Below are 26,812 nucleotides of genomic sequence, written 5' to 3' on the forward strand. Positions count from 1 at the left end.
GTTTAATGCCTGGTAAAATAAGCTGTGCTGAATGGAATGTATATTCCTGCTTTTGTGTCTTTTTGTAACTTAAGGTTTTGCCTAGAGGGATTCTCTGTGTTTTGGATGTGATTACCCTGTAAGGTATTTACCATCCTGATTTTACAGAGGTGATTCTTTTACCTTTTTCTTTAATTAAAATTCTTCTTTTAAGAACCTGATTGCTTTTTCATTGTTCTTAAGATCCAAGGGTTTGGGTCTGTGTTCACCTGTACAAATTGGTGAGGATTCTTATCAAGCCTTCCCCAGGAAAGGGGTGTAGGGCTTGGGGGGATATATTGGGGGAAGACTACTCCAAGTGGGCTCTTTCCCTGGTCTTTGTGTAAGACGCTTGGTGGTGGCAGCATACGGTTCAAGGACAAGGCAAAGTTTGTACCCTGAGGAAGTTTTTAACCTAAGCTGGTAAGAATCCGCTTGTGGGGACCTGCATGAAAGACCCTCTATCTGTACCCTAGAGTTCAGAGTGGGGAAGGAACTTTGACATGGTGGCAGAGCGGCGGGATCATTTTGAACCAGAAGGACAGCATGATTTTAAAAGGTTTTGTAAAAGGTGATTGCAGCTGTAGAGTCTGTCTGCCTGGGGGACAGAGCAGCAGACATAACAAAAGGATTTTCTGTAGGCTGAGAAGAGCTATCAGAAAGGTTTAAAAAAAGGGGGGGGGGCAGGGATATCAGGTTACAGCACAGCAAAATTTTCCAAGCCAGGTTTTTGTTTTGTTGTTTTTCTTTCTAACTCTCAGGTGTAAAGAAAGTTTAAAAACAGAGAGGCTAGGATGACAGAAAGCAAGGCACAACATAAACTGGTGTTAACCAGACTGGAAGCAAAAGAGAATGGTTGAATTAAAACGACTCGATAAGAAAGCCCAGGATGCTGCCCACAGGAGAGCTTTGGAGGAATGCGGGATTTGATGATACAGGAGCAATTCCTGAATATGTCCAAAGATGATATAAAACAGTGTTTATGGGATAAGAAAATGGACTCAGGAGGAAGTCTTGCTTCTTATGCTGATCAATACGAGCAGTCCCAGACCGCCAGAGAGGCGGGGCAAACCGGAACAAAACGAGAGGAGAGAACAACAACCCTGGTCGCAGTTGGAGCGGATACAAGAAGGGACAACCTCAGACCACACCATACTACCAGGGGCAGCCCAAGGCCCCAACTACACCCCAAGGAACACTCCAGATACCTTATCGTCCCGCCACACCGTTCTCCAGCAACCCACCTCGCCCCAGTGACCCATCAGCTGGACGATGTTTTAAATGTAACAAGCTGGGGCATGTAAAGGCCAACTGCCCCAAGAACCGCAACAAATTACAGTTCGTTGCACCGGAATCACACCAGAGGTTCTCAGGCCCCGATACTTCCCAGATACCATCAGAGCGGAGGGAAACTGTGAGTGTGGGCGGGAAGAAGGTCAAAGCGTGGAGGGACAATGGAGCACAAGTGTCGGCTTTCCATACTTCCTTAGTGGACCCCAATTTAATCGACCCAGAGGTCCAAGTGACGATTCAACCCTTCAAGTCAAACTCTTTGGACTTGCCTACAGCCAAGTTGCCGGTCCAGTACAAGGGCTGGTCAGGAACATGGACTTTTGCAGTCTATGATGATTATCCCAACCCCATGCTGTTGGGGGAAGACTTGGCCAATCATGTGAAGCTAGCCAAGAGGGTGGGAATGGTCACCCGCAGCCAGGCTAAGCAAGCTGTCACACCTAGCTGTAGTCCGGAAACTTCTACCAGGACCTAGTCAGGGATGGTGGAACCGGACCCCATGCCCACGTCTGCAACAGCAGTAGTGGATCCAGTCCCAGAGACCCAGACAGAGCCAGAACCGGAACCGGCAGAACAACCCGCACCAGAACCATTGGCAGCACTGAATCCAGTACTTGCAACCCCAACACCAGAAGGCCCCACCGAACCTGCACCGGCGGCAGCAGCAGATAACCCTACACAAGAGGCTCAGCCAGAGCCTGAACCCCAACATAGTGCACCAGCGGAGAGCGGTTCACAGTCAAAGGAAACAGCCCCATCACCTGCATCGCTTCCCGAGGGACCAAGCCCAGGCCCACAATCCAATGAGGAACTGATGTCTCCAGCATCAAGGGAACGGTTCCAGACTGAACAGGAAGCAGATGAAAGCCTGCAGAGAGCTTGGACAGCGGCACGGCGCAACCCACCGCCTCTCAGCTCTTCTAATTGATCCAGGTTTGTTGTAGAAAGAAGACTTTTATACAAGAAAACTCTTTCTGGTGGACACCAGGAAAACTGGCATCCTCAGAGACAGTTGGTAGTTCCAACTAAGTAGTGCAGAAAGCTATTAAGCTTAGCCCACGATCATCCTAGTGGCCATGCTGGGGTGAACAGAACCAAAGACTATTTGGGAAAGTCGTTCCACTGGGAGGGAATGGGCAAGGATGTTTCTACCTATGTCCGGTCTTGTGAGGTGTGCCAAAGAGTGGGAAAACCCCAATTCCAGGTCAAAGCCCCTCTCCAGCCACTCGCCATCATTGAGGTTCCATTTCAGCGAGTAGCTGTGGGTATTCTGGGTCCTTCTCCGAAAAAGACACCCAGAGGAAAGCAGTACATACTGACTTTCATGGATTTTGCTACCCGATGGCCAGAAGCAGTAACTCTAAGCAACACGAGGACTAAGTGTGTGTCGGGCACTAACGGACATTTTTGCCAGGGTAGGTTGGGCCTCCGACATCCTCACAAATGCAGGAACTAATTTCTTGGCAGGAACTATGGAAAGTCTTTGGGAAGCTCATGGGGTGAATCGCTTGGTTGCTACCCCTTACCATCATCAAACAAATGGCATGGTGGAGAAGTTTAATGGAACTTTGGGGGCAATGATACGTAAATTCGTAAATGAGTGCTCCAATGATTGGGACCTAGGGTTGCAGTGGTTGCTCTTTGCCTACAGAGCTGTGCCCCATCCCAGTTTAGGTTTTCACCATTTGAACTTGTATATGGTATCAGATGACAGAACGAGGAGTAATGGTCTCAAGCTGCAGTGGGGGAGGTTTAGATTGGATATTAGGAAAAACTTTTTCACTAAGAGGGTGGTGAAACACTGGAATGCATTACCTAGGGAGGTGGTAGAATCTCCTTCCTTAGAGGTTTTTAAGGTCAGGCTTGACAAAACCCTGGCTGGGATGATTTAACTGGGAATTGGTCCTGCTTTGAGCAGGGGGTTGGACTAGATGACCTTCTGGGGTCCCTTCCAACCCTTATATTCTATGATTCTATGATATGATCACGAGGTTAAGGGGCCATTCCAGTTGGTGAAGCAGCAATGGGAGGGATTTACACCTTCTCCAGGAACTAACATTCTGGACTTTGTAACCAACCTACAAAACACCCTCTGAACCTCTTTAGCCCTTGCTAAAGAAAACCTAAAGGATGCTCAAAAAGAGCAAAAAGCCTAGTATGATAAACATGCCAGAGAGCTTTCCTTCAAAGTAGGGGATCAGGGCATGGTCTTAAAGGTGCTCCAGGCCCATAAAAAGCGTTGTGGGAAGGGCCATTCACGGTCCAAGAGCACCTGGGAGCTGTTAATTATCTCATAGCATTCCCCACCTCAAACCGAAAGCCTAAGGTGTACCATATTAACTCTCTAAAGTCCTTTTATACCAGAGAATTAAATGTTTGTCAGTTTACAGCCCAGGGAGGAGATGACACTGAGTGGCCTGAACGTGCCTACTACGAAGGGAAAAGTGATGGTGGCGTGGAAGAGGTGAACCTCTTCATGACCCTTGGGCGTATGCAGCGATACCAGATCAAGGAGCTGTGCACTAGCTATGCGCCAACATTCTCAGCCATCCCAGGGCTGACTGAACGGGCATACCACTCCACTGACACAGGTAATGCTCACCCAATTAGAGCCCAACCTTACCAGGTGTCTCCTCAAGCTAAAACTGCTATAGACTGGGAGATCCAGGGTATGCTACAGATGGATGTAATCCGCCCCTCTGGCAGTGCATGGGCATCTCCAGTGGTTCTAGTTCCCAAACCAGATGGGGAGATACTTTTTTGCATGGACTACCGTAAGCTAAATGCTGTAACTCGCCCAGACAACCATCCAATGCCACGTACAGATGAACTATTGGAGAAACAGGGATGAGCCCAGTTCATCTCTACCTTGGATTTAACCAAGGGGTACTGGCAGGTATCGCTAGATGAATCCGCCAAGGAAAGGTCAGCCTTCATCACACCTGTCGGGCTGTATGAATTTAATGTGCTCCCTTTCGGGCTGCAGAATGTACCAGCCACCTTTCAAAGACTTGTAGATGGTCTCCTAGCAGGACTGGGAGAATATGCAGTTTCCTACCTTGATGATGTGGCCATATTTTCGGATTCCTGGGCAGATCACCTGGAACATCTACAAAAAGTCTTCGAGCGCATAAGGGAGGCAGGACTAACTGTTAAGGCTAAGAAGTGTCAAATAGGCCTAAACAGAGTGATTTACCTTGGACACCAGGTGGGTCAAGGAACTGTCAACCACCTACAGGCCAAAGTGGCCTGTCCCAAAGTCAAAGAAACGGGTCCAATCCTTCTTAGGCTTGGCCGGATATTACAGGCGATTTGTACTGCAGTACAGCCAAATCGCTGCCCCACTGACAGACCTAACCAAAAAGAAACAGCCAAATGCAGTTCAGTGGACTGAAGAGTGTCAGAGGGCCTTAAACCAGCTTAAATCGACACTCATGTCTGACCCTGTGCTAAGGGCTCCAGACTTTGACAAACCGTTCCTAGTAACCACAGATGCATTCGAGCATGGTGTGGGAGCAGTCTTAATGCAGGAAGGACCAAATTAAGAGTTCCGTCCTGTTGTGTTTCTAAGCAAGAAGCTGTCAATCAGTGAAAAGGAATGTTACACCATTGTCTAAGCTCTGGAAAAGCTACGCCCATACGTTTGGGGACGGCAGTTCCACCTGCAAACCGACCATGGTGTGCTACAGTGGCTTCATACCGCCAAGGGAAATAACAAAAAACTTATTCGGTGGAGTTTAGGTCTCCAAATTTTTATTTCAACTTACAACACATTTTAGGAGCTTCTAACAAAGTGGCTGATGCAGTCTCCTGTGAAAATTTCTCAGAATCAACTGGTTAAAATCGTCCTTGAGGTGTGGAAAATATTGTTGGTAGTCTATTTAGAGGTGCATGTGTCTTATTAACTCTGTTTTCTCCTAGAGCTCCAGGAAAAAATCACAGCCAGTGTTTCACCCTATCTGTGATTTGGGGGGCGTGTCATAAATATAAAGGGAAGGGTAACCACCTTTCTGTATACAGTGCTATAAAATCTCTCCAGGCTAGAGGCAAAACACTTTCACCTGTAAAGGGTTAAGCTAAGGTAACCTCGCTCGCACCTGACCCAAAATGGCCAATGAGAGGACGAGATACTTTCAGATCTGGAGGCGGAACAAAGGTGTCTGTCTCTTTGTGATGCTTTTGCCGGGAACAGATCAGGAATGCAGCCTCAGAGCCCCTATTGATTAGTAAGTAATCTAGCTAGAAATGCATTAGATTTCCTTTTGTTTAATGGCTGGTAAAATAATCTGTGCTGAATGGAATGTGTATTCCTGCTTTTGTGTCTTTTTGTAACTTAAGGTTTTGCCTAGAGGGATTCTCTGTGTTTTGGATGTGATTACCCTGTAAGGTATTTACCATCTTGATTTTACAGAGGTGATTCTTTTACCTCTTCTTTAATTAAAATTCTTCTTTTAAGAACCTGATTGATTTTTCATTGTTCTTCAGATCCAAGGGTTTGGGTCTGTGTTCACCTGTACAAATTGGTGAGGATTCTTATCAAGCCTTCCCCAGGAAAGGGGGTGTAGGGCTTGGGGGGGATATATTGGGGGAAGACAACTCTAAGTGGGCTCTTTCCCTGGTCTTTGTGTAAGACGCTTGGTGGTGGCAGCATACGGTTCAAGGACAAGGCAAAGTTTGTACCTTGGGGAAGTCTTTAACCTAAGTTGGTAAGAATAAGCTTAGGGGGTCTTTCTTGCAGGTCCCCATATCTGTACCCTAGAGTTCAGAGTGGGGAAGAAACCTTGACAGGGGCCCTTAATAAATTGTCTTAAGTATGCTATTTGTCTAACCAGGAATTTCTAAAATTCTTGTTTGTGCTCTCTACGACCATGAAGAAATCCAGAATTAATATGAACTAAAACGCCGTAGTCACAATGTGGTTTTGTGTGCACTAATATAATGAAACTGGAGAATCCTAGAAGATTAGGGTTGGAAGAGACCTCAGGAGGTCATCTAGTCCAACCCCCTGCTCGCAGCAGGACCCACCCCAACTAAATCAAAACCCTAACCCTCTGTGTAAGCTCAAAGACTTGTCTCTCACTATCGGAAGTTGGTCCATTGAAAGAGATTCCCTCACCCAGCTTGTCTCCATAAATAAAATAGAATGAGTTCTGTTAGGTGGCTTATTCCTTCACCCACTTACTTCTCTGGTCCTTCTCACGTGAACAGAAAGCAACAATACCCGAAGTCCAAAGGTGCAAACAATTCGATGTTTATTGGGGTGAACTTCCAGCAAGCATGATTCCAGTTTCCTTCCTTAATGTCCCTCTTCCCAGCTCTGACACCACAGAGGCTTACCTGTGTCCCTGTTCCCATTTCCCCCTTTAGCTAAACATGATTCCAATTTCTTCACCCCCATTCCCTGTTCCCATTTCCCCGACACACACTCACTTCCTGACTGACTGCAGACTGTACAGTAAAACTTGAGTTCTGCTTAGCTATATCTTAACCATCATTTTCCTGAAATTTAACTAACCAGTCCTAACATATTGTAACATGATTATGTAACCAATTATATCCCACCACCTTAATTAGTGTACACCCAGCAAAATTAATTATACAGCAGACAGGAACAATCACAGAACCAGACCGAGATTATACAGACAAACAAGAGCAAAGTGGGAACTATAATGGAAAAACAATACAAAAGGGAGGATTTCACATCCCAGCTATTGATAAGTGGGTTCTTGCCAGACAGGATGCTATCAAACTAAGTTTCCTTTTACATCTTCTAGGCACTTCCCTTTCTCTGGAGGCGATCGGCATTATCAGGACAGGATTGTATTCCTAACAGCCCAATAGCACCTTATTTCAATGTGACTAGGTTGAAATGTGAGGATGTGACCGGTCGCTTCCCAGCTTATGGCTTAGCCAAAGGCCTTAGCCTAAGAACAGGGCCTCAGACTGTCACAGTAAGAGAAGGCCCTTACACTGGCAGACAGTGATTTTGATTTTTCTTTTATACCTCTATAACTAGCCAAGTGATAAGAATACACCTAAATTCTTAGAGTATAGGCCTTTACAGACAGGCCTGAATATCTATATCCTAACAAGTTCCTTAATTTTTTAAAGCATAGCTATGGGAACAGAGTTAAAGTAGTCTGTATGCTCATTCTTGAGAGTTAATCAGAAATCTGCATTTCCTGAGTTTTTAATATGATTGTTTTTAACTAACATTCCTGCTTCCAAAAACCCTACATTGATATATATGAAATTTTGCAATGAAATTCACTCTCAATAGGAGTATGTACCTACATATGGCATATAAAGGGGCTGATGTATCAACAGTGTCCTGATTGGAGGTATTGCTAGAGTATACTGCTTAGGTTTATGCAATACTAGTGAACGTAAGGTGGTGTATGCACAATAGATGGCGCAGCCAGGTGAGGTTCATGGTGAACTTGTTACCTTAACTGAATCTCATTCATTTACTAGGAAACTCTATTTATTAAAAAAAGAAAAAAAAAAAGAAATCTATCCCAAAAATGAACATTGTGAGTCCTCTGCCGTGTGTGTGGTGCTCTATTAATATTTATTTACAGCCATTTCTGTGATGATGATCATATTGAGATGCTCAGATACATCCTTTGAGATCATAGATTAAAGATACTAAGGGCCATATATATTATTATTTGTTAAGCACTGTAGACTAATGTAGCGCTCTTTTTTTTTTATTATTATTTTTAAGGGGGGTTTAAATACGTAGCATCTGCCAAAATCTCTACCCCAAAATACAAAAATAATCTGTAAATACATATTAGCTAACAAAGATACCAGGAAGAACTTCTTAACTCACCTACTCCCATTAAAAGGCTAATTTGAACAGACAGGACTTGCAATGTGTCCATGAGGCTAGAGAACTCAGGCTGTGTTGGGTCAGAGACTTCCAGAGTCGAGGATTCTGAAAATGCTTTGTCTAGCCCTCAACCAACTGAGATATAAATCCAATGTTAAACTGGAATTCTCAAATCATCTCAGCTGCCAGAGAAATGGACTCTAAGAAGCACTGGATCTTAATCCTAAAGGATATTGCAGTCAGCGTGTGTCTTTATGCTGGCATGAGTCAAATGTGTCTGTACCTTACTTGAAGTGTGGACTTGTGTACAAGTGTTTGCACTAATCCCACATCTTTGTTTTCTCCATCCCATGCCTTTCTCAGAAATGGCACAGGAAGAAATGGAAGTGGATCTCCAGCCAGCAGTTACTTATTCTGTGGAGCACCATGAGGCATTTCCCACAGAGGCCTCCGGTCATGCTCTACTGTCACTGCCATCCAACTCTCCAGTACCCAGTGATGAGGCAGAAAGCATTATGGTTCCTCCTGCTGATGAGGAAGTCATTGTGGTCTCTGGTGCTGATGAAGTAGTGACAGTTGCTGAGTCTGACCCCCAGTTGCATGCTGCCCCTAGCCTGGATGGGCTGCAGAGGCTGCATGGGGCATTGGAGCTGTTTCAACTACAGGCTGCACAACAGATCACACGGCAGCCACCAACAAGGAGAACTCGCCGGCGACGAAGAGGTGGTGGATCCCAGAGGACAATCAGTACCAGGTAAAACTGAAATGGAGTCAAGTCTGAGTGCTTTTTTCCCCCAACTTAATGATTTCACTTTAGGTGAAATCTAAAGTGTCATGCTTCCTATGTTATGCTGCACTCTGGAAAGCTCAGTCCAGCCCACCTGTGCATCCCAAGTTTTCAATAACCCTAGTAGGTAATAGTGTGATTCTTCTCATCTGCTCTTTAGACTCTCTTCTGGGAATCCATGCTTTTTGGCAAGACTCTTCACTTGCTGCTTAGATACTGTGATAAGTGTTCCAGAAATGCTTACAGACATAGCTTTATGCTTGTAAAGCACAGCATTCAGTGTCCCTGTCAGGGTTCCCTCCCCACTCTGAACTCGAGGGTACAGATGTGGGGACCTGCATGAAAGTCCCCCTAAGCTTATTTCTACCATTTTAGGTTAAAAATTTCCCCAAGGCACAAATCCTTCCTTGTCCTTGGATGAGTACTGCTGCCACCACCAAGTGACTTAGACAAAGATTCAAGGAAAGGACCACTTGGAGTTCCTGTTTCCCCAAAATATCCCCCCAAGCTCCTTCACCCCCTTTCCTGGGGAGGCTTGAGAATAATCTACCAATCAGATAGGTAAACAAGGTGAGCACAGACCAGACCCTTGGGTTTTTAGGACACTGAAAACCAATCGGGTTCTTAAAAGCAGAACTTTATTATAAAGAAAAAGTAAAAGAAGCACCTCTGTAAAATCAGGATGGAAGGTAATTTTACAGGGTAATCAGACTCAAAACACAGAGGATTCCCCTCTAAGCAAAAACTTCGTTGCAAAAAAAAAACCCCCCCCAGGAATAAACCTCCCTTTTAGCCTAGGGAAAATTCACAAACTAAAACAAAACATACTCTAATGCATTTCCTTGCTATTGCTTACTATTTCTGTAATTTTAGATGTATCATTCAGTAGGAGCTGGATTACTTGCTCTCTCTTTGTCTCGGGGAGAACACACAGAAACACAAAACAAAAACCTTCCCCCACAGATATGAAAGCATCTTCTCCCCTTATTGGTCCTTTTGGTCAGGTGCCAACTAGGTTATCTGAGCTTTTTAACCCCTTACAGGTAAAGGAGGGATTTTATACTACCCTTAGTTGTATGCTTATGACAGTCCCCTTCAGCAAACAGCGCAAAAAAACAAATTTGAAAAAGTTTAAAGCTTAATTCTATGCTGAGTGTCACCCGTATCTTAGCTTCATGGGGGGCCCATCAGCAGAGATTTTCATGTTTAACTTTCTTTACGTTTTGGCTGTGCAGATCCATTCTAAGTACTGCGGGTTAAATCCTGGCTCTATTCAAGTCAGTGGAAGTTTGGCCATTGATTTCACTGGGGCCAGGATCTCACCCCAAGTGACTAAACACAGCTGTACAGTATGCTCTGGGTTCTCCTGTGGACGTAATTCACTTCCGCATACGCAGGCCGCTGGGCAATTACGCAGTCTTGCAAAATTGTACTTGCAACTGAACGATTTTTTTTTTTTTTGGATTGGCAAGTAAAGTAGCATAAGCTTTCTTCAGTCTAATCATTATTGTAAAGTAGTTTGGTACATATTTTTGCCATGCCACAATCTTGCAATGCTGATTAAAGGAAAAAATGGGTTTTCGTGAGGGGCATAAATTAATTTAAGGGATGGGAGTCTGACTATAAGCAGCCAATTTGTTTCTAAATACTGTGACTTCATCTGGGGACCCGGTGATGAGTTCGTTTGATAAATCAAAAAAAGCAAAGTCTAGTGGTGAGAAATCAGCCAAGGTGGCTCAGCTGGGAAATAACTCATGCACCATACTTCCTGCCTTTTGAGTCACTTTACCCCCATTTTACATATGGGGAAAATAAGGCACTGAGGGATGATACTGACCTCCTTCGTAAAGCGCTCTAAGATCTGCTCATAAGAGCTAGATAATGACACAAACAGAGTCAAGTGTACCACATCTTGTTTTCCTCCTTTCCAACCCTGCAAAAAAAATATTCCTTCTAAGTAGAGGCAGATCAGGCACCTGCATTTTCTAGACCCAAGTGGTGAAGCACTATCCTAGCTGCATGTTATGTTTGCTTCCTAGAATTGTTAATTCACTGCCTTGCCTGGGGATTGATGCTGTTCTGGGTGAGACATTTCTTGGTCAGTTTGGTTGTATCCCTTATGTTGATAAACAGAGTCTTGGGTTTGTGGCAAAGAAATGATAGAATTTTCTCCTGTACGTTTTACCTGCAATAATCAATATGAAGAAACACTGTAGGTTTTACTCCTTGCTTTTCAGAGCCAGGGCACCACTGGATAGTTATTTCATGGTCAGCAGGACCCAAGGATCAACCACAGCAGCATCTCCACCACTGGAGACTTTGCATCTTCCAGTTGGCAACAGTGGTCACAGCTCAGAGGAGACCCTGGAGCTGAGCAACTCTGACAGCAGCAGCTCCACTGAGGAGGAGGATGTGGCAGTACCCCGGGAGGCGGCACCCATAACTGCCAGTTTGGGAGGTTTGTGCTGGTTTCACATCACTGGGCGCTCTGAAATGCCAGAAATTCCTGTCACTGCATTTCCACTGTCAGACAGGACAACATTTCATAGAGAATCTTTTCAAGCTTTACAACAGAGCTTCAAAGGTCTAAGATCAGTATGCTCATGGCTGTCATGGATGGGTTGCTGCCATAATGCAGCAGTGCATGAATATAATCTTGAACAAGTTTTTTTTTTTTTTTTTTTTTAAAGCTGTTTACATACCCACTGATGCCTCCTGGCAATCTTCTTCAAAATAGCTGATTTAGAGATTATTCTGTTTTCTACTTTCTGCAGTTCTCCTTCCTACCCCAATCTTTATTATCAGGGATCGTCTCCAAAACGGAAGGCCTCAATTAATTATTGTAAACCAGCGAAACCAATTTACAGTGGAGGATCTGGCCCAGGATTTTTTATTGCTGAGAAATTCATCTGCTTCAAGTGGTTATTCCTTGCTCCATGTAACTTCCCTTCCCTTAGCTGCTTTGGGGATAGTGGCTTACTTAGTGGATCACTCAGTGTTTTTCAACCTTTTCGGGTTGGTGTTCCTTATTCAAAAATGTTCATGAACCCCTTAGTTTTTCTCTTTTATAATAAATATAATAATGCTCAATCTATACAATTTGTGCGTTTCAAGAGTCTGACAGAAAATACTTGATCTTGAAAGGTAAGAGGATGTGGGCAGTAGGGGAATGAGATTCTTAACTTTTATTACACAAAAAGCAAACACCTTGCAATTGTCTCCTGGGAAATTTTACAGGGTATCAATCTTAACCCACCTATCTCATTACCAAGGGATAGCTGCATCATTTTGCCCCTCCCCCCTCTTTTGCTCTCTATTGTTCTCCCTTCCAGAGCTTGCTTTTTTTTGCTGTCCTCTTATTTAATCTTCAGGTACCCACATAACATCCCTACTCTACCTTCAAATTCCAGAGTGAACACTTAGGATCAGTAAAAATAAGATCAGTTGTTGGTTATTAAATTGTGTGTGGGAGGGTGTATGTTGTGAGGTCCTGCAGGAGTCAGTCCTGAGTCTGGTACTAGTCAACATTTTCACTAATGACTTGGATAATGGAGTGGAGCGTGTGCTTATAAAACTTTTGGGTGACACTACACTGGGGTTGCAAGCCCTTCGGAGGACAGGATTAGCATTCAAAATGACCTCAACAAATTAAAGTAGTAGTCTAAAATCAGCAAGATTAAATTCAATAAATACAAGTGCAAAGTACTACTCTTAAAAGTAAGAATAAAATCCACAACTACAAAATGGGGAGTTACTGATGAGATGGTAGTACTGCTGAAAAGGATCTGGGGGCTATAGTGGATTACAAATTGAACAAGTCAACAGCGTGCTGCGATTGTGAAAAAGGTTAATATTATTCTGGAGGGTAGGTAAGACACGTGAATGTAATTGTTCCACTCTACACAGGTCTGATGAGGCCTCAGCTGGAGTGCTGTTTTCAGTTCTGGGTGGCACACTTCAGGAAATATGTAGATAAATTGGAGAGATTCCAGAAGAGGGCAAGAAAAATGATGAAAGGTTTAGAAAACCTGGCCAGTGGGAAAAGATTTAAAAACCTGGGCACGTTTAGACTTCAGAAAAGACTGATGGGGGAAGGCTGATACCTCCTCAGATATGTTAAAAACTCTTATAAAGAGGACAGTGATCAATTGCTCTCCATGTCCACTGAAGGTATGATAAGAAGTAATGGGCTTAATCTGTAGCAAGGGGGATGTAGGTTAGATATTAAGAAAAACTTTCTAACTCTAAGGGTAGTTAAATTCTGGAATAGGCTTTCAGTGTTTGGTTATGGAATCCCCATCATTGGAGGATTAAAAACAGGTTGGACAAACACCTTTCAGGGATGGTCTAGATTTACTTGGTCCTGCCTCAGCACAGAGTGCTGGACTAGATGACCTCTCGATGTCCTTTCCAGCCTTACATTTCAATGATTTATGAAGGTGTTACAAAAACACTTTGTTGATTGTGCTAATTAATTATCTTTTTGCTTCAGTACATATCATCATTTATACTTCTAGTATGTGGAGTAAAGTTTTTGTTTGCAATCCACATTAGTTACTGCATCAGTGCTTGTTCTGATGTCCTAGAATACTAAAGTTGCAAAAGAAAATTCAGACTAGAACCCAAGGAAGAGAGTTCACCAGTTCAAATAAATTATTCTTCCTTTTTTTCATGTCTGCTCTGAAGTTTCTGATCAGGTCCCACCAGAGCATGAAGGTCGTGATGCTGAAGAAGCAGAAGTCCAGCACAAACAGGTAAAGTGAACCAACAGTCCTTGGACAGAGAATAAAGATGGCAAATATTGCATTTGTCTGATCTTTGTTGTTGTTGTTTCAGAGAACTCCACTAAAGAAACCTGATGTGACAGTTCCCACTGTACCACTGGATGAGGAAGAAGGGGACACCTGTGCCATCTGCTTTGAGCAATGGACTAATGCTGGGGAGCACCGGCTCTCAGCATTGCGGTGTGGACACCTGTTTGGATATACTTGCATCGTAAGGTGGCTTAAGGGACAGGCAGGAAAATGCCCTCAGGTAAAGTGCACCCTTTTGTGTTGGAACAGACTTGCTCTCAGCCTCTGGTCCAAATGTGACCATAATTAAGAGTTATTATTCAGAAGGGAATGACATCAGGGTTTTAAATACTGTACAAAAAGTCCACCATTTCAGCCTGTTAAACTAGGTTCACCAGGGGAAGGAGACCAAAGCCCTGAGGTAAGTGGGATACCGAGAGGAAGCAGGAGCATTTAAGGGGGCAGGGCTCCTGCCTCATACTGAGAAAGAGGGACGATCAGCGAGTTACCTCAAGTGCCTGTACACAAATGCAAGAAGCCTGAGAAAAAAGCAGGGAGAACTGGAAGTCCTGGCACAGTCAAGGAATTATGATGTGATTGGAATAACAGAGACTTGGTGGGATAACTCACATGATTGGAGTACTGTCATGGATGGATATAAGCTGTTCAGGAAGGACAGGCAGGGCAGAAAAGGTGGGGGAGTTGCACTGTATGTAAGGGAGCAGTATGACTGCTCAGAGCTCCGGTATGAAACTGCAGAAAAACCCGAGTCTCGGGATTAAGTTTAGAAGTGTGAGCAACAACGGTGATGTCGTGATGGGAGTCTGCTATAGACCACCAGACCACGGGGATGAGGTGGACGAGGCTTTCTTCCGGCAACTCACGGAAGTTACTAGATCGCAGGCCCTGGTTCTCATGGGAGACTTCAATCACCCCGATATCTGCTGGGAGAGCAATACAGCGGTGCACAGACAATCCAGGAAGTTTTTGGAAAGTGTAGGGGACAATTTCCTGGTGCAAATGCTGGAGGAACCAACGAGGGGCAGAGCTCTTCTTGACCTGCTGCTCACAAACCGGGAAGAATTAGTAGGGGAAGCAAAAGTGAATGAGAACCTGGGAGGCAGTGACCATGAGATGGTCACATTGAGGATCCTGACACAGGGAAGAAAGGAGAGCAGCAGAATACAGACCCTGGACTTCGGAAAAGCAGAGTTTGACTCCCTCAGGGAAGTGATGGGCAGGATCCCCTGGGAGAATAACATGAGGGGGAAAGGAGTCCAGGAGAGCTGGCTGTATTTTAAAGAATCTTTATTGAGGTTACAGGGACAAACCATCCCGATGTGTAGAAAGAATAGTAAATATGGCAGGCGACCAGCTTGGCTTAACAGTGAAATCCTTGCTGATCTTAAAGACAAAAAAGAAGCTTACAAGAAGTGGAAGATTGGACAAATGACCACGGAAGAGTATAAAAATATTGCTCGGGCATGCAGGATTGAAATCGGGAAGGCCAAATCACAACTGGAGTTGCAGCTAGCAAGAGATGTTAAGAGTAACAAGAATGGTTTCTTCAGGTATGTTAGCAACAAGAAGAAAGTCAAGGAAAGCGTGGGCCCCTTACTGAATGAGGGAGGCAACCTAGTGACAGAGGATGTGGAAAAAGCTAATGTACTCAATGCTTTTTTTTGCTTCTGCCTTCACGAGCAAGGTCCGCTCCCAGACTACTACGCTGGGCAGCACAGCATGGGGAGGCGGTGACCAGCCCTCTGTGGAGAAAGAGGTGGTTAGGGACTATTTAGAAAAGCTGGACGAGCACAAGTCCACAGGGCCGGATGCGCTGCATCCGAGAGTGCTAAAGGAGTTGGCGGATGTGATTGCAGAGCCATTGGCCATTATCTTTGAAAACTCATGGCGATCGGGGGAAGTCCCGGACGACTGGAAAAAGGCTAATGTAGTGCCCATCTTTAAAAAAGGGAAAGAGGAGGATCCTGGGAACTACAGGCCAGTCAGCCTCACCTCAGTCCCTGGAAAAATCATGGAGCAGGTCCTCAAGGAATCAATTGTGAAGCATTTAGAGGAGAGGAAAGTGATCAGAAACAGTCAGCATGGATTCACCAAGGGCAAGTCATGCCTGAGTAATCCAGTTGCCTTCTGTGACGAGATAACTGGCTCTGTGGATGAGGGGAAAGCAGTGGATGTGTTACTCCTTGACTTTAGCAAAACTTTTGACATGGTCTCCCACAATATTCTTGCCAGCAAGTTAAAGAAATATGGGCTGGATGAATGGACGATAAGGTGGATAGAAAGTTGGCTAGATTGTCGGGCTCAATGGATAATGATCAATAGCTCCATGTCTAGTTGGCAGCCGGTATCAAGTGGAGTGCCCCAAGGGTTGGTCCTGGGGCCAGTTTTGTTCAATATCTTCATAAATGATCTGGAGGATGGTGTGGATTGCACCCTCAGCAAGTTTGCAGATGACACTAAAGTGGGAGGAGAGGTAGATACGCTGGAGGGGAGGGATAGGATACAGAAGGACCTAGACAAATTGGAGGATTGGGCCAAAAGAAATCTGATGAGGTTCAATAAGGATAAGTGCAGGGTCCTGCACTTAGGACGGAAGAACCCAACGCACAGCTACAGACTAGGGACCGAATGGCTAGGCAGCAGTTCTGCGGAAAAGGACCTAGGGGTGACAGTGGACGAGAAGCTGGATATGAGTCAGCAGTGTGCCCTTGTTGCCAAGAAGGCCAATGGCATTTTGGGATGTATAAGTAGGGGCATAGCGAGCAGATCGAGGGACGTGATCGTTCCCCTCTATTCGACATTGGTGAGGCCTCATCTGGAGTACTGTGTCCAGTTTTGGGCCCCACACTTCAAGAAGGATGTGGATAAATTGGCGGTAGGTAGGTCGATGGAAGAATCTGTCTACCAATGTCTACACCAGGGGTTAGATCACTATAGCTACATCTCACAGGGGTATGCATTTTTCACACTCTCAAGATGTAGCTATACCAATGTAAAATGTCTAGTGTAGACCAGGGCTAAATCCCACACAACTTAATCCTGCCCAAACTTAATACTGCCCTGTTAAAAACTGGAAAAATATATGTTAAGGTCAAAATAAATCAGATATTGGAAATGATCTCTCAAATGGGTGGGGAGAGAGTATAAGGAATGAGTGAGTGAAAGGCTAGGTGAATAGTAGGGAACAGGCTGAATCCCTTAATTGTTAATTTACAAGCATCCAATCACAAGACATTAATGGTTTAAGAAGTTGATGGTTATGTTTTAACCTCTCTCTGGTATCTGATAGCTCAAATGCTATCAAATATCTGAGGCTATTTGACACCGCATTTCTAAGGGAGCAAAAGCTGAGGTGGTTTGTTTTTTTACTTACAATTAGGTTGACTAAAGTACTTTTTCACCCTTTGAAGCAGTGATGGATATTGGAGTGCAGCAACAGCAGACAAATGCAGCAGCAATCCTGAACTTAGCAGTGATTCTCGCACAGCCTTGAACCTTAGAACCTCCTTTAGGTGCCTGACCAGGAAACCAGAGCTCTCAGCCATTAATTTAAAACACTGCCAGACATTTCCATTAAGGGTAATTAATCTTATCCGACAAATGGCACCAAACTGGGCAGTCCCCTCCACTACTGCACTGGAGTGTCCTGACACCAAGTTGTTGAACAGGACTTGAACTCTGCCATTTGCCCCACATGTGATGCTGCTACCCACTGAGCAACACTAATACTCTAACTCATTTCAGCAAAATTGTGCTGAATTAGGTTAAGAATTTAAGTTCTCCTTCAGATGAACAGAGCGAGCTGAACCTGGTGAAAATCACTTCAAAGCAGTGGAGATTTTATTCATAGAATCATAGAATATCAGGGTTGGAAGGGACCTCAGCAGGTCATCTAGTCCACCCCCTGCTCAAAGCAGGACCAATCCCCAACTAAATCATCTCAGCCAGGGCTTTGTCAAGCCTGACCTTAAAAATACCTAAGGAAGGAAGGAGAAGGGAAGAAGGAGGGATCCTGGGAACTACAGGCCAGTCAGCCTCACTTCAGTCCCTGGAAAAATCATGGAGCAGGTCCTCAAAGAATCAATCCTGAAGCACTTGCATGAGAGGAAAGTGATCAGGAACAGTCAGCATGGATTCACCAAGGGAAGGTCATGCCTGACTAATCTAATCGCCTTCTATGATGAGATTACTGGTTCTGTGGATGAAGGGAAAGCAGTGGATGTATTGTTTCTTGACTTTAGCAAAGCTTTTGACACGGTCTCCCACAGTATTCTTGTCAGCAAGTTAAGGAAGTATGAACATCTACACCACAATTAAACAGCTCCTTAGCCTGAGTCAGCTAGCGTGGGCCAGCAGCAGGTCTTTAGTTGCACAGTAGACATAGTACTCTAAGTGAATGAAGTTACGTGGTATTGGGAAACAGGCTGGATCATTTAACTGTTCATTTCTGGTGATCCTAATGTTTTGAGGTTTTATAAAGCTGTAAAGTTGGTTGGGTTTGGGGGTTTTGTTATGATTTTGCAGAGTGTAATGTTGTGTTGGTGTTAGCTGCACTCCTCTGAAACATAGTTTCACTCCTAACTCTGTTAAAACTATTTTTTTAGATCAAGAATAGTGTTCAATTTACAATGCAAAGAGCCAACTGTCACTTCCTAGCCTTCTTACCTGAGGGCCAAGGTTTCATTAGCTCTCAAATGAAAAAGCCATTGTATAGTTTTTTAGATTTGCTTGCTTTTGAGTGGGATTCCTGCTGAAGCAGTCTGGTGTTTTACACTGTAGTTAAACAAAAGGATTCATTCTTCAGATCTGCCTCTCGCTTCTCATCCTTGTCAAATCTGTGTAACTTTTTTCAGAACAAAATCCTCAGAGCATTCCTCAGACTTGGACTTCTGTTCTTAAACTTCTGTGATTTCTCATTCTTGCTATCGCTTACTTCTCTCTCAAAGGGAGGAGGAGAGATGCTCTAGGAAACACAGTAGTTGATATCCTGAGTGATTAGACTTTTGGTGTCTATTATATATTTCTGCTAAACATTCTAGTGGTGCATTATGTGTTTTTGTGTGATGATCTTAAGGATGCCTAAGGCTGGCTGGTGAGTGTCTTCTAGTGACACAGCTACCTGAGAAGTGTCTGAGATGGGCTTCTCGCTCTAAAGAAGAGATGAGCTAGCCTTGGGGTTTTTACTCTGCAATCCCAGTTGCTATATTCTTTAATTTGTACATAATTGCTGTGCATGTGGCTTTGTACATAATTTGTACATAATTGCTGTGCATGTGGCTTTGTAGAAAAGGTGGTTTGAGTGCAAGTTACTATTATAGTTTTAACATTCTAGATCCTACGAGTGACCTCTGTTGGGTGCTAGAGAAGCAGTCGTAAGCATTTACTGCTCTTCACACTCAATCTTTTGCCAGACATGGAAACCGTGACCATGATGTATGTCTTTATACTACTAAACAGTAAATATACTTGCATTTAAAAGACATGAAGTAATGTGGGATTCCCCAAAGGCTGCTTGATATGGTCTGTCTCTAATCCCCTTTATCTGATGCCAACAACACATTTTCTAAACACTAAGCCTTGCAATCCCCCCATCAGGGTGGTATTAATCCAATTTTACAGATGGGGAAACTGAAGTACAGAGAGGTTAAGTGACTTTGCCAACACCACATAGCACGTACAAGATAAAGTTGTGAATAGACTCAAGGAGTACCTGATTTGTGCTGCTCTCAAAGTAGAGGTGGGGACTGTCTGTTTGCATGAGCATTTGAATTGATCACAGGATTTGTCTGGCAGTCCTGGGTACTTGGTGGTTTTGAATCACAAGACCCGGGGCAGCAGAGGGATGCTTTCTGAAAGGTGAATGCTGCACTGGAAAATCAGATCTAAAATTTCAAAATAGCAATCCTGATTAAGATTCTAATGACCCATGGATAGCAATGTTTGAAGGGGAATTTCAAAATATTTAACATCTGGGTTTAACAGAGTGGGGAATATTTAATTTGGGTTTGAATTGAATGTTAATTTCCCAGGGATAAACTGAACCCACTTTTTATTTTAGTGCAATAAGAAGGCAAAGCGCTCAGACGTTGTGGTCCTGTATGCCCGTACTTTGAAAGCACTGGACACCAGCGAACAGGAACGCATGAAAAGGTATGGAGCATACACCTCAGATGTACCATCTCTGTCCCACATGTACATGCTGTTGTGGAAAACAAGTTAGACCATCTGCTTGGCTCAAACAGCCTGAGGTCTTTTATTGAATACAAGCATGCAGGGAGAGGGAGATAGAGATGGTCACACACGGGTGCCACCCTGGTCTCTCTGCTCTGCCCCTATAATACCAGACTTATGTAGGTCCAAATTCAAGCCAAATGATACATTTCCTTACCACTCAGGCATTCTTAATAAAGCCTTATAAGGAATTAATGGAAGGGCAGTTTCATAATTAGCATAGTGTTGACGCACTGTGTTGTTATCAGGATCTACGGTTTGCTATGGCAGCGTTTTGACTAGGGACTTCTGCAGGGTGGAGGGTACATATAATGGACGGCTAGGGACTTTTCCGGAGGCCCTTTGGCTCTTTTCTAGTTAGAGATTGGCCTAGTCCATTATCTGGGTCAAATGCCACAGCCTAGTATACGTAAATGCTTTAGCTTAAGCCAAGTCTTACAGGATACAGGCCTATAGGCCTCTTGCTTTACAGCTCTTGCATATGTTGCATATAGTGCATAGATTTTGCTACAGAATGGGATGGAGTCAGTTTCAACAGCAAGGTTAATAGCAATTTCTCTCACAATGCCTAAGAAAGAAAACTGATTTCATGTAGCGTGACTCTTACCTAAGCCTTTTTTCAGCAATGCTCCCTGAAACTGGCTATGCACTTTGTCTTAACTGCGAGTACCAGTATTATGGATTGCCTTAAATATGGAGATCATGCTGGGTTCAGCATTTGTTATCTGGAACAAGGATCCCCTATATAATTGAATTCTTGGGTTTTGTGTCCTTGCACATGTTATTGAGAGCTGACTAAAGCAAGCTTAGGTGGTGCATGTTAAAACACCACAGCTGAACAATGTGCCAAGTCCTTCCAAAAAATCCCAAACAAACTAACTGCTAATTCATCTTTAAATGTGATATGAAGCACCTTGTCCAGAAATGCAGTGAGGGTGAACAGTAGACTTTAACTTTCTCTTTAGATATGAATTAAAAAGTGGTCTCATCTCATTGTCAGAAATGTATTATGATATGGAAACTGATATTTTGAAGTCAGTCTGACGACATCTAAGCTGAACATTTAGAATTCATTATAAACCAAAAACCAGGACAAAATTAGCCATTGTAATTTCTATGGTGTAAGTTCATGTACAGTGTTAAATTTCTGTTATACGCAACTACAACTAGTATAGTAAAATCCAATAAAGGTTAAAGGTTGCAGAATCCCAGGTCCTTCCTAAATCTTAGTATTGCTGAGCAAAACATCATTTCAGCTTCCTTAGATCATTTCCCCTTTCAGGAAACTTTCAAACTCTTTTTTTCAACTCAGTACTTATTTAAAATACCACTACCATGGTGAAACTTCCAAGTGAGCTCATTATCTCCTAATATAGCTTTCCTGCGTTACCCTAATTGCCAATCAGAAATGGGTGAGGAAGGAATTTTAACTGGCATTCTGTGACCGAGGTCCTGGGAGGGCCACACTGAGGGTACTCAATTAGGGCAAACTGCAAAGAATGGGGCAGCCAATCTCCAAAGCTGGTGGATATTCCAATACTTAGGTTTACCAAGCCAGCACAAACCAGCTTCTACAGTACCTTACTTGCTTCACAGAAGCCAAAACACAGTTCCCTTATAGCAACCCAGCCTTGACACCCAAATCGATCAGGATTACTGAAAATCTTATTAATCATATAAGAAAGTTCTGCAATCCCAAAGGATTGGACACATTACCTCCCAAGTTAATGAATATTTCAGATCTTACCCAAATACACGCTACAGCCAATTCTTATTAACTAAACTAAAATTTATTAAAAGAAATGAGAGTGAGTATTGGTTAAAAGATCAGTATATGTAGACATGAGTACAGTTCTGAGATTAGTTTCATAGTGGAGAAAATGAATTTTGTAGTTGCAAAGAGTTCTTTCAGAATTAGTCCACAGGTTATAGTCCAGTGTTCATATTCAGGGTGATCCAGGTGGGACTGGAGATCGTGGTCTTCGAACTCAAGCTTCCCCTGCATGAAGCATCAAGCAAATCTGAGATAAAAAGGATCAGGACCCAAGAGACCTTTATACAGTTCCAGGCCTTCTCTTGACAGCAGAGTCCTTAGGCGAACAATAGGCAATCATTGAGCTTTTGAAGTAGACCTATTTCCTAAGTATCACTGGTAATTAGCTACATGAATTAATATAAAGCAATTGCCTGTTTTCCACCATTAGCAGGTGATTCTCTATGCATTTCAAAGAGATCAATAAAGTGATATCACTATTTACAGTTCATTTAAATGCTAAGATCTTCTTTTGATCTCTGAAGTAACAGAATACAGCATAGATAGGAACTCTTGGGTTACATTGTAAACCTCTAACAATATATTGTGTAAAAAGACAAATATTATCTACCAATATGTCCCAAAAGGTTGAATTTGGGTAACTTATCCTGCAGAATGCTTAACCCTTTCTGGCCATGTGTCACACGTGCCATTGCCTGATGCTGTGTTTTTGATCTCTGTAATGTTACAATTCATTGTGAACACTGGATGTGATGTTGCAAAGCACAATATGGGGGAGATTTTAAATAATACAAATGACTGTCGGGCTTCTAACTCCCACTGAAAGACTAACTGCTATTTTATGTCCTTGAAAATCTTCCCTACAGGCTGTACCTTTTCTGCTGCTGCCACCACCCTCCCCCACTGACCATTCATGTCTCTTCCTCCCCCACTCCCCCCACACACTTCACTGCTGCCTTCCTTCCAGCGTAGTCACAATCCATCCAAAATATCTGAATTCCTCTCTTTCGTTAGGCTCAGAGTGCCAGGGTAGGAACATAGAAGTTGATAGAATACACATCCTTAACTCTGCCCCTTTGCACCTATGTGCTCTTAGTCTTAGGTTTGTGTTCATATTTGATTTCTCAAATTCAGTAAAGCTGTTCTTTGACCTCTAGATACATATCCGTGTATCTAAAGGCCGTTATCTTTGAAAACTTGTGACAATCGGGGGAGGTCCCAGACGATTGGAAAAGGCAAACATAGAGCCCATCTTTAAAAAAGGGAAGAAGGAGAATCCAGGAAACTACAGACCAGTCAGCCTCATCTCAGTCCCTGGAAAAATCATGGAGCAGGTCCTCAAGGAATCCATTTTGAAGCACTTGGAGAAGAGGAAGGTGATCCGGAACAGTCAACATGGATTCACCAAGGGCAAGTCATGTCTGACCAACCTGATTGCCTTCTATATGAGAACTGGCTCTGTGGGTATGGGGAAAGCGGTGGACGTGATATGCCTTGACTTTAGCAAAGCTTTTGATACAGTCTCCCACAGTGTTCTTGCCAGCAAGTTAAAAAAGTATGGATTGGATGAATTGTCTATAAGGTGGCTAGAAAGCTAGCTAGATCGTCGGGCTCAATGGGTAGTGATCAATGGCTTCATGTCTAGTTGGCAGCCAGTATCAAGTGGAGTGCCTGAGGGGTCGGTTCTTGGGCCAGATTTGTTCAATATCTTCATTAACGATCTAGAGGATGGGATGGATTGCACCCTCAGCAAGTTTGCAGATGACACTATGCTGGGGGGAGAGGTAGATACGCTGGAAGGTCGGGATAGGGTCCGGAGTGACCTAGTCAAATTGGAGGATTGGGACAAAAGAAATCTGATGAGGTTCAACGAGGACAAATGCAGAGTCCTGCACTTAGGACAGAAGAATCCCATGCACTGCTACAGACTAGGGACTGACTGGCTAAGCAGCAGTTCTGCAGAAAAGGATCTCGGGGTTATGATGGACAAGAAGCTGGATATGAGTCAACAGTTGCCAAGAAGACTAACTGCACATTGGGCTGCATTGTTAAGAGCCTTGCCAGCAGATCAAGGGAAGTGATAATTCCCGTCTATTTGGCACTGATGCCACATCTGGAGTACTGTGTCCAGTTTTGGGCTCCCCACTACAGAAAGGATGTGGAGAAATTGGAGAGAGTCCAGCAGAGGGCAACAAAAATGATTAGGGGCTCAGAGGTTTTTAAGGCCTGGCTTGACAAAGCCCTGGCTGGGATGATTTAGTTGGGGTTGGTCCTGCTTTTGAGCAGGGGGTTGGACTAGATGACCTCCTGAGATCTCTTCCAACTCTAATCTTCTGTGATTCTATGATATGTAACTCATAATATCATCAATATAGATATTCGCTATAGATGTTTGTAATGGAAACTTCCTTAATATCAGCCCCGATACTAAAACAAATGCAGTTGTATTTTGCTTTTTACACAACAAAAATCATGTGACAAAATCACAGAGGTGCAGTTAGGTCCCACATAGTAGTGTTTACTAAACAGATGCAAACATGAAAGCCTACGTATGCACATGCTGCTGCTCTGACTGGTTTGCAGCAGCTTCTGAAACAGAACACAGTAGCACTAAAAACTCCCAAATTATTTAAAGTGTTACTACTCTATTCCTATATGCTACATACTTGTTCCCCCTTTATGTAAAGGACACTTAAAAGAAAAGTTACAAATGTGTTACTGTCAAAAACTTATCACTAAATATACAACATGGCATAGATTAGTCTGAGAGGTGGTTTATGACATCTCTGGACAATGTCTTAGGCATCACAACAGTATCTACTTTCTGATGTAGCTGTATTAGTAACATCTTCCTGCTGTTTAGTATTAGGGTCACTTGTAATAGAAAAAAGGACCCGAGGCTCACAGTATTGTTACAAGTGAGTGTCTGGCTGTATTGTAGGCTTGTTAATATTCAGTACCTGTTGAATTCTTACATAGAAAATGTACAGAATATTTTTTTCCTCCGTATTTGCTTTATTTTGGGATTGATGGAAAGGGCTCGTCTGCTTTAGAAAAGTAATCAAACAGTCCTTGTGAACCACTAGATAAAAGGTCACAGTTACTGTTATGCATAACTGAGAGCATAACTAAGGCCCCTCTGCTATTCCCCTCCAATAAATCATTAGGAGGGCAACTCGGATGAGAGAGTTGTTTATGCACCCCCCCAAAAATAAACCCAACTCGCTGTTACGCTTTGGTCACAGAAATCCCCTTGGGACTGCCACCTGATGTGCTGGGACTACCTTTGAGCCTGTTTTTCCCTAGCAGCTTGGGACTGCAGTACCTTGCCTGGTTGTGCCAGACATGCTAGCCTGCTACAAACACAGACCCAGGTCTGAACCACATCCCCCAAAAGCTGCAAGCTTAACTGAAAACGGCTTAAGAAGTGCTCCTGTCTCCAGCACCCAGGTACCCAGTTCCCAATGGGATCCAAACCCCCCAAATAGCTTTTACTCTGTATAAAGCTTATACAGGGTAAACTCATAAATTGTTCGCCCTCTAGAACACTGATATGCACAGCAGTTTGCTTCCCCAAGTATTAATACTTGCTCTGGGTTAATAAGTAAAAAGTGATTTTTATTAAATATAAAAAGTAGGATTTAAGTGGTTCCAAGTAATAGACAGAACAAAGTAAATTACCAAGCAAAATAAAACAAAAACACACAAGTCTAAACCTAATACAATAGGAAACTAAATGCAGGTAAATCTCATCCACAGAGGTGTTCCAATAAGCTTCTTTGACAGACTAGACTAGATTCCTTCCAGCAATCACTCTCATCCCTGTAGCTACTGTCCTTTGTTCCAGTTTTTCAGGCATCTCTTTGGGGTGGAGAGGCTATCTCTTGAGCCAGCTGAAGATAAATGGAGGGGTTTCCAGGGGCTTTTATAGTCTCTCTTGTGGGTGGAAACCTCTTCTCTCCTGTGTAGAATCACAGCTAGAAGATGAAAAGGAGTACTTGTGGCACCTTAGAGACTATGAAGTGAGCTGTAGCTCACGAAAGCTTATGCTCAAATAAATTGGTTAGTCTCTAAGGTGCCACAAGTACTCCTTTTCTTTTTGCGAATACAGACTAACATGGCTGTTACTCTGAAACCTGTCAGCTACAAGATGGAGTTTTGGAGTCACATGGGAAAGTCACATGTCCATGCATGACTCAGTTCTTTACATTGTCTACATGTTAGTTTGAACGTCCCCAGGAAAGCTTAGATGTGGATTGGCATCTTTCAATGTTCATTTAGTTAAGTACTCCCAATTACTTGAATAACCCCTTCACACTATGTTGACCAAATCTGTCTCTTGTGCTTCCTACAGCAAACACTTTAAATACAAGCATAGAGCCAATGCTCATAACTTCAGATATAAAAATGATACATGCATACGAATAGGATGAATACAGTAGAACATAACTTTTGAAAAGTTACGTTACATGGCATATGTAGCATAAAACATATTCCAGTTATGTCATATTTATATTCATAAGCATATTTCTATAAAGCATTATGGGGTGCAGTGTCACACTGGCTACCTGCTAATGGCCAGGAGGCAGGGCAAGGAGATAGAGTGCAAGACCATTAAGTGGGATTTACTGAAACTGTTAAGTTTACCTGAGCGTGGCTGTGTTTTAACCTACACTGGTGATAGAGCTGCAACTGGGAGGAACATCCTAAGTTGTCTCCACCCATGATCATTTCTTTTTTTTCCTCCTCTATTTAGTTCTTTAGAAAAGGAGCAGTTGTTGCGGAGACAGGCGGAATTGGAATCCGCACAGAGCCGTCTCCAGTTGCAGGTCTTGACAGATGAATGCAGTAAACTTCGCAAGCAGGTCCAGGTAAGTTCAGCTGCTGCCTGTTGATGATGGGCTCTTCATTGCCCTCCTTCTCTCCAGCCTCTGCCTCATGATGTGCCTGCCTTCCTCCCATGTGTCGTCTGAGCGAGCTTGTGTGTGTTCTTCCAAGCAAGAAAAAATCTTTGTCAACACAAACACACAGCTTCCAGGAGTACTTGTGGCACCTTAGAG

At 43.5% G+C, this 26,812-nt stretch overlaps 1 protein-coding gene across 4 annotated transcripts in view; it reads left to right on the plus strand.

The window, feature by feature from the left end:
• The window catches only part of RFWD3 (ring finger and WD repeat domain 3), a 64,948-nt gene that overhangs the window by 4,815 nt on the left and 33,321 nt on the right, over positions 1–26,812 (plus strand). Inside the window, exons 2-8 of one of the 4 annotated variants that reach the window (XM_048817086.2) lie at positions 780–2,244; positions 8,510–8,900; positions 11,171–11,391; positions 13,620–13,687; positions 13,770–13,967; positions 19,806–19,897; positions 26,509–26,623. In XM_048817086.2, the coding sequence (XP_048673043.1) occupies positions 2,172–2,244; positions 8,510–8,900; positions 11,171–11,391; positions 13,620–13,687; positions 13,770–13,967; positions 19,806–19,897; positions 26,509–26,623 (1,158 nt within the window). In that variant the 5' untranslated portion in view covers positions 780–2,171. Of the gene's footprint in view, positions 1–779; positions 2,245–3,291; positions 5,538–8,509; positions 8,901–11,170; positions 11,392–13,619; positions 13,688–13,769; positions 13,968–19,805; positions 19,898–26,508; positions 26,624–26,812 lie in introns of those variants that run through there. The other 3 variants (XM_075118238.1, XM_048817088.2, XM_048817091.2) reach the window with 3 other exon arrangements.

Source organism: Caretta caretta, chromosome 12 (genome assembly GCF_965140235.1).
Source record: "Caretta caretta isolate rCarCar2 chromosome 12, rCarCar1.hap1, whole genome shotgun sequence".
Lineage (NCBI taxonomy): Eukaryota > Metazoa > Chordata > Testudines > Cheloniidae > Caretta > Caretta caretta.